Here is a 12,610-nt window from a genome sequence, read left to right on the forward strand (position 1 = left end):
TAAATACAGGACAAGCTCTTAGGAGGACAGCAAGACCTGGTCCTTGCAAGGGAAAAAAGTAAAATCCCTTGTTTATACTCAAGCTCTGAAATTTGTTGTGCAGAGTCTGGGGAATCTCTGTCCTTGGAAGTTTTCAAGATGGGACTGGACATGGCCTTGAGTAACTGGGTCTGAATTCAATAATTCCTGCTTTAAGCAGGTATTGGGTTGCAGATCACAGAAGTTCCCTTCCAGCATGAACAATTCCCTGACTCTAGGATGAGTATGACCATAGTCTTCCTCAGCAGAGAAACAACAAAGAAGCTCTGCAGCTTCTTTCTGCACTCAGTTTTAGACCATGAAGTAAACATTGCTTTAGTGATTTATCATCAGGACGATGTTCTCGAGTAATTTACCTGGCTGTTTAGCTTACAGCACAAAACAGGTTTACTTGATTATCACTAATATGTGATTTTACCAGCTGAGAAATGTGGTTTGCTAATAAAATTAGGTTCTGCTTTTTAGCAGTATGCAATGCTCCGTGCCTTAAGTCTTGACGTCACTCTGTCCAGTTCCTCAACAAGCGTGTCACATCCTGGAGGAGCTCAATTTTCAATGCTGCACTTAATGACACAATGATTGTAAGAATTTATGGGGTTTGTGTCTCCAATTCATTGAGGAGATAGAGGGTAAAACAGATCCAAGTGCATCAATGAAGATCACAGCTGCTTCTAAAAGACCTATTAACAAAGAGAATATACTATTTTTTACAAAATCTATTGGTTCAAGTAGAAATTCACCTCAGAGACATGCATGGAGTCCATTAGATTAATACATTTGATTAGTAGAACTTAAGGGGGATAAAAGGCACTTGGTGGTACTCTAGGGGATGACACTTTAAATTTAAGATCTCTGCTTATAGAAATATTTTTTTATTTTATGAATTGAACTCATAAAAATAGGAAAGGCAGTGCCAAATTACACATCAAGAGCTTTGAAGAAAATCTTATAATAGTCAATTTTTAATGTTACAGATGATAGAATGAACTGTCTTCCAGGTTAATGGTTGATGAGCATTAAAAGCTGGCTAAATCCCAGAAGTTTAATTTTGATTTTTTCTCCTCTTTTTAACTCTACTTTTTTGCCCGAGACTTTAATCTAACATCACAGCTTGCATTTTATTTCCTAGGAGAGTGGATCCCATCTGTTTGCATGACATTCCTCTTGGCTAGCACTGTCTATATGATATATTCTAATGTTTGTCTTCCAGGAGCAAGCAGAATGCCTTCTCTGTCTGTATCCTTACCTTTGATGTATGAATTTTCCTGGTGTGTACAAAGCTTTCCACCTGGATGCCAGAGCATCTGTGCCAAACTGTTCTCTCTGTGAGTATCACCACCTTTTATCTTTGGATCAGAAATTGCTTTGCAGCATTTACTGATCCTTCAAAATGTCTTTCCTAAGTCCCACTTGTTTATTTTCTGCAGGTGGGGAAAACCAGAGACTATTCTAACAAGACCAGGATCAGAAAGAGAGATAGGAAGTGAATGTATTGATTCCCTAGAATGTAATACTTTTTCCTCTGATGTGCCCATGAATAAAGGCCAATTTGCTGAATGTTGTGCAGTGTGCACTTTTAAGTAAGCTGTTTTAATGACTACACTAGTGTTCATGACCAAGAGAGAAACAGTTCAGCTGTTCAGCTGTGTTAATGACCACACTAGTGTTCAGCTGTTTTAATGACCACACTAGTGTTCATGACCAAGAGAGAAACAGTTGCTATCCCATGTGTGAAGGGTGGCTGAAGCAAACTGAGCACATTCTTTCTCAACATATGACTCAGTCAACTCATGTTGTGTGACATGGGTGCCAAATGGGAGCAGAACAAGTGGGAAAGCTGGACCATATGGGTTGAGGAGTGGCAAGATGACATTTGGAGTTCTCAGAAGCTCTCAAATTGCTATAACATTTCTGGGCTATCTAACATGTGTTTGTTCCAAATCACTGTGCTGTCCAGAATTTTCCCTCTGACATTGCACATGCCTGGTTTTTACTCTGTGTTAATGATCGCTGGGAACAGAGTGTGGGAAACAATCACAAACTAGCATGTAAAGCATTATCTCAAGGCCTTGAATAGTATCTATCCAGGCCCCTTATTTCTGAATTTGTACTAATTCTGTGATACTGCCTTAGTTAGGCAACTTCTTAGGAGAGTTGGAGTTGGCCTCTAATTCAGTTGTCTATAGGTGACCAAGTGACACACAACAGCTACCTAATGTATTTAGGGTTGAGTAAGCCAGGGTGTTACTTATTTGAAGGAGAAAGATAATTCCCAGATACAAGAGCACCCTACTTTCCACTGACTAACCAATCACCTGTCAGTGGAGTTTGCTGAGATGCTGCTCTTCACCTGCAGAATGGCCTCACCTCTGAAGCTCCACTCCATTTATTTCCAATGTTTCCCCCCTACCACTGGCACAGGACTCCCCAGCTCTCTTCAGCAGACACAGAGTGCCTAGAAATTAAAGATGGCTGTACTCATTAACTGTCACAGACATATTTTATGAAAATCCTTTTGTTAGGATTTTCTTCTCCTGAGAAGTTGAGGAGCCTCAGGAAAGAAATGTAAATAATAATTATTTGCTGCTGTGGAATGCAACAGGTGCATCTTTGATTGGTCCATGTTAGGTGTTTTTACTTAATAACCAATCAAAGATGCAGCTGGGTCAGATTTTCTGGTTAGTTACAAATTTTTGGGTTTTGTTGTTTTGTTTTTTTTCTTGTTTAGTTTTCTGATGAATTTTTTTTAGTGTAGTTTTAATATAGCATTTTAATATATATATCATAATATAATAAATCAACCTTCTGAAACATGGAGTCAAGATTCTCATCTCTTACCTCGTCCTGGGACCCCTTCAAATCTCACAACAATTAACCAAATGAGAAAATTGTCTTCACCAGCTGTCATGACAATAACCCATCATTCATGATTTTCATGAAGTTGCCATTTGCTACACTTCAGGACACTGATCTTTAGCTTCATGCACACCTGCACTGCAGCTACTTTCATGACTTTAGATTTGTGCTAAACTAAGCTCCATCTTGTCAGGTCAGTGCAGCAGGTTCTCAACTATCACTGCATGACCATGACTGACTCCTGAGGGGTTTTATGCTTTCTCTTTTTTATGCTTTTTTTATTATTATTTTAGAATATTGGATGCTGCCTTAAACTGAAGATAATATGTCATCATGGCAAGAAAAAAGTCAGTTCTGTCAATGCATCTGTTCCAAGGGACAGCACTCATTATTCTAAAAAGACATCATTTCCATCACTTTACAATGCTTACAAGCCCTCTTCCTTTTATTCCCCCCCCTTTTCTTTCTTCATTTATAATAAAGAGAATTCATGTATCATAAATGCACTAGGTAAGTATTTTCAAAATGACAGATTTACAGCCCAAAAGTGATTTATATTTCATTACAGGTGAGAAGTCTGAAGAAATGCATATTTTTATGATCAATGTAACAAGATTTACTTCTGTCCTACACTTTCAAACTACATGATGATATATATATATTCTGACGCTGTCCCTCAAAGGCTCTGAGAAATAAGGCCTGAACCTCTGAACACAATATATATTTTTCAGGTACTCATCTGATGAGAGAGGCACTGATGGACTGCTGAATCCCAGTTTTTTGGGAAAAGGAGCTGCTGCATTTTGTCTCTTAAGGAATGACTTCACGGCTAAGTACACTGAAGACCAGTTGTGCATCTGGTAGTTAACAGGGATGTTTTGCCACTCAAAAGCTTAGTCTATTAAGTAAGAGGACCTTCTTTCCAGCAGCTCTGAATGCTATTGATCCCTGGTCTGATCCTTGTAGGGTTTTGCAAGCTCTGAAACCACTGATCTTTTCTCCAGGGTAATGCTGCATTCCTTTTAGAAGAAACTGGACTTCATTTTTCCACTCATTTTTAATCACCCCCATCTCTCACACACATAAACCACCAGTGTGTCAGACACTTACAAATTGCAGCCTAGAGTTTGAGGATTGAGAAGACTGATAAGCAGGGGATTCAGCCCTGTGATCAGTGACCAGTGACTTACCTTGGTCCTAGTTTTATAATATATTGTTATTACCAGAATCCTACCACAGGTCAGTCACTATTTCACCTTCTTTGTGCCCTCTCTTTCCTCACAAACTCCAAATATTACTCACCCTCTGGATGATTTTTTTTTCCTCGGTCAAATAGATTTTGAAAAGCTTTAAGAAAAAAAAGGTGCAGAAGGATTGCTTCTGACAGAACCAGACAAATCAATTAATTGATCTCTGGCAGTCAGGGATAATTTTATTTCCTACTCTATTAAGGAAAATCAGAATCAGTTAGCTAATTTCACTAGAGAAAATGTCACCAGTTATTAAGCAGCACATGATAGAAAGAATTAAAGATGGAAAGCTCAAAAATGTTTTTCCTTCCAGAAATTGCATTACTTATTACTCAACTTTTAGAACTCTGGCATCAAGCAGCATTGCAAATCCTTTGGTTTGACCAAAAAAAAAGTTTTCTTCTCCTGTAGCAGCACCTGCAGCATTTAACCTTTGATGTCTATAAATACTGACACGATTATATTTGTGCTCCAGAAGGCATATTTAACAGCAACTGACCAAACTCTGTGCAACACGTAATTTACTGACTGTTCCTATGTATTTGCCAAAAAACATAAAACCATTACAATTGTTCACAAAAAAAAAAAAAAAAAAGAAGTCCTGATTTTTGTATAGTAACTATTCCTATAGGTATAGAAACATGATACAAATAGCACAAGTTGTAGTTCAAATAGTTTAAGGAGCTTCCATTTCTCATGGGGAGGTAGAGGTGGCAACTGGCTGCGCATGCATACAGATTTCAAAGTAGCATCCATTAAAAACAAAAATAGAACAGGGCCATTACCAGCAGCCTAACACTTTAAAGCACTTTGTGACTTCTGGACAGCAGATCATGTCCTTAATCAAGCTTGATTAACTATCACCCAATGGTTCCAGAAGGGCTGATTCCTCCTAAATCATGTTGATTTATTAATTCCTTTATTTGAGTGGAGTGCTCTTCTTGAAAAGACTCGTGGTTGGCACAGCCACACTCTCCCAAAGGGCAATGCCTTCAGAAGGATTGTTAGCCAAGACTAAGTGGTTTGGGAAATATTGCCCTTATTCCTGCAGCTGCCAAGTTCCAAACCAGAAATTTCATCCTTGTCAGTTAGGCATACAGGAGTAGGACTATTCTGTACTTGTGGGCATATTCAGGGTTTTTATTATGATTTTTATTTTTGTTTTGTACCAAAATATTAGGAGAAAAAATAGATTATATAAATTATTATTAGTGCTCTTCATTTTTGTTCATGCTTTTGAGGTAAAAATAACACAGCATATTGGGTTCCCACAGAAAATAAGATGAATTTCCATTTCTCTGCTTTTCTGATAGACAACACTTCATAAATCACCTTTCTGACCTTCATCAGGACGGAATGATATTGATTCAATTTACTAGTCGCTCAGAGAAAAAAAATGTTAGTTAAATAGAAAATACACATCATTCTTAATTCTTTCACACTCTCATCAGTGGAGACTATGTAAATCCAAGATATCCCAGATGTCTATAGACAATATCAACAATGGCAATATAAAAATGTCAAAATTAAAAGTGTCCCCAAGTTAAAATGAAATTTGGCAAGCTCATCCACTTGTTCTTTTCACACTTTCATGCTACAGTGAAAGAGTCTGCTGAGCAGATGAAGTCAGCCAGAGAATAGTGATTAGCAAATACGAAACACAAAGATTTTGCTGGAAATGCAAAGGTTAAAATGATGGAAGGAAAGCAAATGTAATATTGGGCAGGATACACAAAACCAAAAATTATTGCAAACAACTTAATGCAGTATAAGCTATAGTATTATGTGTTTGGAATATTAATCAGTAAACAAGGTAAGTACCAGTGGGGAAAAAAGCAAAGGTAATTAGGAACTCATTAGTGTGACAGCTGAATATATTATCTGTGTTAGTGCTAGGCTTACCCCCACACCAGAGATTTGATCTGACTGTCAAAGCCAAGGAAAGCATTTTACAGAAATGATTGAATGCAAAATCAGACCAATATAAGAAAAAATAGTCAGGTCATCACATTGAAACATGGAAAGATTCCTGGCTAACCTCTTAACATCCTATTGTCTAAGTCCAAAAAATCACATAGCCCACAGATGGGAGTGGATTTTCAGTTGCGAGGAAGATCAAAGACATTGCAGTGATCACCAGAAACTAAGGGAAAAAAGAAAAAAGAATCTATAACTAGATTCTTCCTTCCATTATCATAAGGACCAGAATGCACATGAGGGTTGTTTTTTTTTTTTTAATAGCTTGGATAAACCAAACAGCTACCAAACAGCACATGAGGGTTTGTTTTTTTTTTTTTAATAGCTTGGATTAACCAAACATAGAGGTTTGTTTTTCAGTTTGACACCAGTATTTGACATAGTCAGAATACTCTCTAACATAAAGTTGGTGGATATTCTCTTGGAGAGAGCAACAGAATGACAGATGCCAGCTGTTAAAACCAAATAAAGCTGTGTTTCCTTCATTCAGCTTCCCAGCATTTTTCCCACACAGTTCATCAAAGTAAATCAAATAACAAAATGCTTCTATACTGATGGAAACAGCTCTACCTAATCCATCCCAACACCTGAAACAATTCCCTGGTTTTCACGACGGAAATGGTGCTTGAGATAGACAAATCAGCTGAGAACCACCCCTGTGCCAAGCTAAGGCTTGAAAGAGAATATTTACTGTTCTGTAAACATACATTGTGGTAGGTGAAAGAAAATAGTATTCCTCAAGACCCACTGTTTTCCATGAAGCACATTCTTTTGACCTGAGTGTCCTGGTCTCCCCCAAAAGTGCTTCTTTGTCTAATTTTTCTTCACTGAAGAACACCTATGGGTTGCAATATGCAAGCTGAGCAACAATTCACACCTGGCCAGGCTTCTTCAGAGCCATCAGGTTTTTAAAAATCTACTAGGAAGAGTGGTGCAAAAATAATAGAGGCAAAAGTTTAACCAGACCAGAGCTGTACATCTTCTTCTAATTTATGGGGATGTGAAAAATCAGTGTGGCCACCAGAAGCAGAGCTTTAGACAAATATGAGTATTCATTTTCCTTCTGAAATAGTGGGATTCAGCCAACTTTCATTAAAAGAATGTAGTCATTAGATTTATGGCCCTAAAATGAAATTGTTTGCATTATAATTCAATGCAGCTATCATTTATCATGGAGACTCAAAACCAGTCCAGAAGCATTTAAAACAGCCATTGTACTTAGATCTGAAGAGGCTTACAATAATTTGGAGCATTACAACATTGTATTGCAAAAACAAGTCAGTCAGTCTGAGTTTATAGTGAAAGTAATGTACATTGATCTTCCTTGACAGCAATGAAAGCCCAATGACATCCTTCTCTGCCCTGGAGATTGCATGAAATATAACTGCACTTGGCAGAAAAGAACCTGTTTTGCAATTTAACTCTTTTCTGTAGCTTGCTCCTCTGTTGTCAGCTGCATATTAATGGAAACATCAACTCACCCCCTCTGGAAGAGGTCCACATTATGGAATTTGTGTAGCTCCACAGAAAACTCGACCGTTCCCTGAACCTCAGACATGGTTTTTTCAGGTCATCACCTAAATAACACACATATAAAGACATTTTAAACGTTTGAAGTATTTTACTTAACAAATCCATGAATGGATGATTCCATTTTAGTCGGCATCTTGGGGTTCCATGCAAAGCTTGAAATCGACTGATATCAATTGGAATCTTTCCAATGACATCATTTGGCTCCATCTTCAGGAAAACTCACTAAAAGCCAGATCAAAGCAGTAATTAAGAGAGGTAAGAAGTCTAATTAAGCCTGAGGACAGAATGATAATATTATGAAAAGTATAAGAAGCAAAAAGTAAATAACATATTATGTGCAAGAATCTCAAAGAAAATTTTAATTAACTCTCTTGCTGCTCTTGTATGGGAAATTGATTTTTTTTCTTCTCATTTTATGAAATGGCAGATTTCCAGGGTCAGCACAGCTCATTTCTGTAAAAGCACAGGGCAAAAAGACAAGAACCCTATATAGATGAGAGCAGAATTCAGATTTCTCTTTTTTTTGACCCCTCTTATGACTTAAATAAAGTCCCAGAAGGGAAGCTTCTGAGGGAATATGAATAATTTAAATATTAATGAATGGAAGATATTCTTTTAAAGAAAATGCTGATAGTCATAGCACCTAATAGGCCACAACAGTCAAATCAAGATTTTGAAGCATTACAGCCATTTACACAGTACATCTCATGTGCTTATTGAATCACAGAATAATTCAGGTTGGAAGGGACTTCAGGAGGTCATGTCTCACTCAAGGAAGTAAGTTTCCAAACCAGCTCCATTTAATACACAAGTGTAGATCCTTAACATTTCCCTAATTATAGCAGAGACAATCCAAGGACTTTTACAGCTTTTGGACAGATTTTCAATTATTTTTTGCCCTTCCTTCCTTCACCCTTTCTCCCCCCCTCCCCCCCCGCAAATGTACTTCTGGCAATCTGCCAAGCTGCCTGGAAATTTTCTGTAGGATCAATGAGAGGACAAAGATTAAATTTTTTTCATTAACACATTCAGAAGCAACATTTTAGTTCCTGTTTGACAGCAGCCAAATGCAGTCTCTGAGGAAGACCCTTGTCAGGGCTTTTAACAATTCCCCTTTCTGAGGCATACAGGGCATTAAAGGGATATGTAGCTCAGATGTAAAGTGAAAAATTTCTCCAGAGGTGCTAATCAATAATTTCATGGCACTCATAGATTTGACTGTGTCCTTTAATGAAGCAGGAGTGAAGAGGATTTTGATACATGAAGTCCTCAGAGCAGCATTAGGCTTTAGATTTCTCAAGGCTTGCTCCTGATTAGTAATTTTCCAACTGACTGGCTTATTACACTGATTATTTTAAACTAAGGTTTTTTTCTCGCTATCCTCTCAAGCACTACAGTTTTTCAAAAAGATCTCATTCCAGAGTTAAAAGGTAATTAATTTTTCATTCGCCATCCTCAGACTTTGGAATGACAATAATGTGATGTAAAATATATATAATATATGTCTATAACTGTGAGAACAAAAAAGTAAATTGCTAAGCTACACATCTGATACGCCTCTGAGGTAAGGAACTCTAGCTTGTGTCAGGCCATGATTTGGGTGTGCTGAAGGGATATTCAAACTCTAGCACTTGTCAGAGAATCACAGAATAAACTAGGTTGGAAAAGACCCTTGAGATCACCGTGTCCAACCCATGACCTAATGCCACCTTGTCAACAAGAACAAGGCCCTGAGTGCCACATCCAGTCTTTGCTGAAACACCTCCTGGGACAGTGACTCCATCACCTCCCTGGGCAGCCCATTCCAATGCCCAATCACTCTTTTCCTCATACCCAGCCTAAACCTCCCCTGGTGAAGCTTAAGACTATTTCCCCTTGTCCTGCTGCTGCTGCCTGGGAGAAGAGACTGATCCCCATGTGCTGCATCCTCCTGGAGGGAGCTGTGGAGTGATGAGCCTCCTCTTCTTAGGCTAAGCACCACCAGCTCCCTCAGATGCTCCTCACAGGGCTTGTTTTCCAGACCCTTCACCAGCCTTGCTGCCCTTCTCTGGACCTGCTCCAATACCTCAAAATCCTTCCTAAACTGAGGGGTCCAGAACTGGACACAGCACTCCAGCTACGGCCTAAGCAGTGCTGAGCACAGGGGAAGCAAAACAATACTTTTTGTTTCCTTTGTCCCTCATTTCAACAGGAATGAAACTCATACTTTGTCCTTTTGCTTTTTGGCACAGATTAAGAAGGTGTACACAGTTTTTAAATCATGAATAGGACACATCCACCAGGTTATGTGTGAGTGCCTGTGTGTGTGATAGTCTTGCCTGAGTCAAAAAGCAGACTGTGTGGGAAGCTAGTAGGAAACCATGCAAACCACAAAGCAATACTCTGACAAGGTATTTAGTTTTGAGGAGAGTGCTAATTAAAAGAATTGCCTTTGGCAATATATCTGCATGTTGGGCTGAGGCATATTTCCCTAGACCAAAAGCTCAGGATCAAAGGAAACTCCATGCTTTTGAAGACACCAGTGTAAAGAGGAGAGGTGTGAATGGATGGCCAGCCAGTTCAGCCCAGTACCAGTATTGTCAAAGACAGAAATGATGATGTGAAGTTAAGATTAACTAAGGTATAGGGAAAAATTGTTAGATGGAAATACGAACATCTTCTCTATATTTGCACTATATTTTTCAAGCTTTATACCTCTTCAATACAAATACAGAAGTTATCCTAAAACCAAAAAGCAACAAGCAAACAAAAAACCCGTTTCTGTAACTTTATTTCCCTCACTGATCACCATAATTAAAGTGTAAGCACCTGATACACCAGTTAGAATTTCCATCCACCCCAGCAGCACTCCAGAAGATCAGATCACCCAGATCTATGTCCCCAGCACTGGAGCCTGGTACTTCAGGGACCACCTCACAAGTATTAAAAGGGGCCTCTGGTGTACCTTATTTCTATGGCACTTAGCAAGGTTCAAAGAATTCTGCTTAGACACATGGGTATAATTCTTCAATTCAAGAAGCTATGAAATCTGACAAAATAGCTGCAGGCACCACTGGATCAAGAAAATATTAAGTAATTAAAATGATGCACTAATTTTTAACTTTTGTACCAGGTGCCTGCTTAAAAGGAACTTTATCATAACCCTCCAAAATGCAGGGCTCATGAAGGACCTCTCATCAACCCTTGTGTGGGATAACCTTGGGCCATAAATAGAGCAATAGTTGCTAAAAATAATACTGAAGGTTGCCATGACATCACTATTGTAAAGACAATAGGGAATGCTGCCAGTATTGAAGTGTCATCAGTTATCTAATAAGCAGTTTAAAGGAAAATATAGAGGTCATATTTGGGAAGCATTTAGTATATTTGGATTTCTGAAATGTCTGTTTCTATATCAAGCTCCTTGCATTTTTCAAAAGAGACCTTGGGACAACCCTAATAAATATCAATGCAAAGCTAATAAAGTAACATGGGAAGTGTTTTGGCCATCTGCTCCTGTGAAAGCAGTGCCATGGTCACCCTGGTCACCCCAAAGCACTGGATGGCTTCAGATGGCAGTGCCACTGTCACTGGCTGTGCTGTGCTGTCCTACACGCACCAGTGGCACGAGTCAGGTCACCAGTCTGACAATTTGTCCTTCCAGCTAGAGTTGGTGTCCTAGCAAGGGACAGGCAATTTCAATTGTCATTTTACTTAGAGCAAGGACACATCAAATAAAAAACAGAATCCTCTATACAAATAAAGCGTATGAAAATCTATATCTTTAAAGACTGGAGACTGTCTCACTTGCATTTTAAAAGGAAGGCTGAATTTTACTCCCCACATCCCCATTTCTGTCAGTGGAAATACCTTCTTCATTGGAGACTGTTCAAGAAATTATACTGGCTAAATGCAACCTTTTTAATTTACAGTATTTGTATTTAATGGCATTTTAGGGATCCAGTCACCTGACCAAGGCCTCTGCCAGGAAGTGATTAAGCAATTAGTTGATTATGTACCACAGACAAGACTATTGAAGACCTTGAAGGTAAAAGTGAATCTGACAATTCCCCACTGGAGCAGCAATCACTGTCACCCCAAACAAAGGGAGCTAAGGAGAGTGAGATGGGGAGAGAGCACATTGGACAGAAGGACAGGACACTGCATAATCTGACATTTTATAGACCTTCTAGCCTTTGCACAATTACATCCAAGCAAAAAAAAAAAAAAATACCAGGTGACCAAGGGCAATGACTCATGAACCTAGAAGCATTCATTTAGGAGAATACAGCTACCTTTCAAGAAACACAGCACATACTATCTGCAGGATATCACCACTGTCCTCACTGGTTTTAAAGTATCTTTTATTTTATTGTGATCTTTTGCAGAAGCTGGCACTTATTTCAAGCTAGGCATTTATATCCTTTTTTTAAAATTTATTTGGAATTCCTTGATTAAGTGAATAAAGTCACAGTGACATGACTTTATTCTCCTCTCCACTAATGCTTTCACCCACTGTACTTCTAAGTAAGAAAAGTAAGAGGAATACAATACAAGGAGGACAGTAAACACACACACGCTCTGAGGTGAGAGGATTAGAAGAAGCAAACTCATTAGACAAAATCTCTTTTTCACTGTTGTTTTCCTTTTTATTTGCTCACTTTCATGCAGCTGAACTGGACCCCAGTTCTCAGGACAGTGATTGCAACTCAATAGGCTTGCCTGAGCATACTTTAATTTCCTGAGACAAAGCAGTCCAAATGTCAGTAAGTCCTTTCACTACAACGCTGTCATTAGCTGTTCTCCACTTTACAGAACCTGTCAGCTTTTCTTGCCAGCACATCAGCAAAATGAGAGAGGTGAGGTCTTCACCTTCAAGGTGATATCAAAAGTTAACACCTCATTTTGTTAAAATAAATCAAGCCAGTATTTCTGTCCTAAGATTTTGGGTGGCAGTAAGACATTTCCTTTATGCT

The 12,610-nt window shown here is 38.6% G+C and overlaps 1 protein-coding gene across 4 annotated transcripts in view; it reads right to left on the reverse strand.

The window, feature by feature from the left end:
• The window catches only part of FAM135B (family with sequence similarity 135 member B), a 256,450-nt gene that overhangs the window by 123,531 nt on the left and 120,309 nt on the right, over window positions 1-12,610 (reverse strand). For 3 of the 4 annotated variants that reach the window (XM_038124640.1, XM_038124660.1, XM_038124634.1), the window contains exon 2: window positions 7,604-7,699. The exons of the other annotated variant lie outside the window; for it this stretch is intronic. In XM_038124640.1, coding sequence (XP_037980568.1) covers window positions 7,604-7,680 — 77 coding nt within the window. In that variant the 5' untranslated portion in view covers window positions 7,681-7,699. The remainder of the gene's footprint in view (window positions 1-7,603; window positions 7,700-12,610) is intronic. 4 annotated transcript variants of the gene reach the window in all.

The sequence above is a fragment of the Motacilla alba genome, chromosome 2, assembly GCF_015832195.1.
Source record: "Motacilla alba alba isolate MOTALB_02 chromosome 2, Motacilla_alba_V1.0_pri, whole genome shotgun sequence".
NCBI classification, from domain to species: Eukaryota; Metazoa; Chordata; class Aves; order Passeriformes; family Motacillidae; genus Motacilla; species Motacilla alba.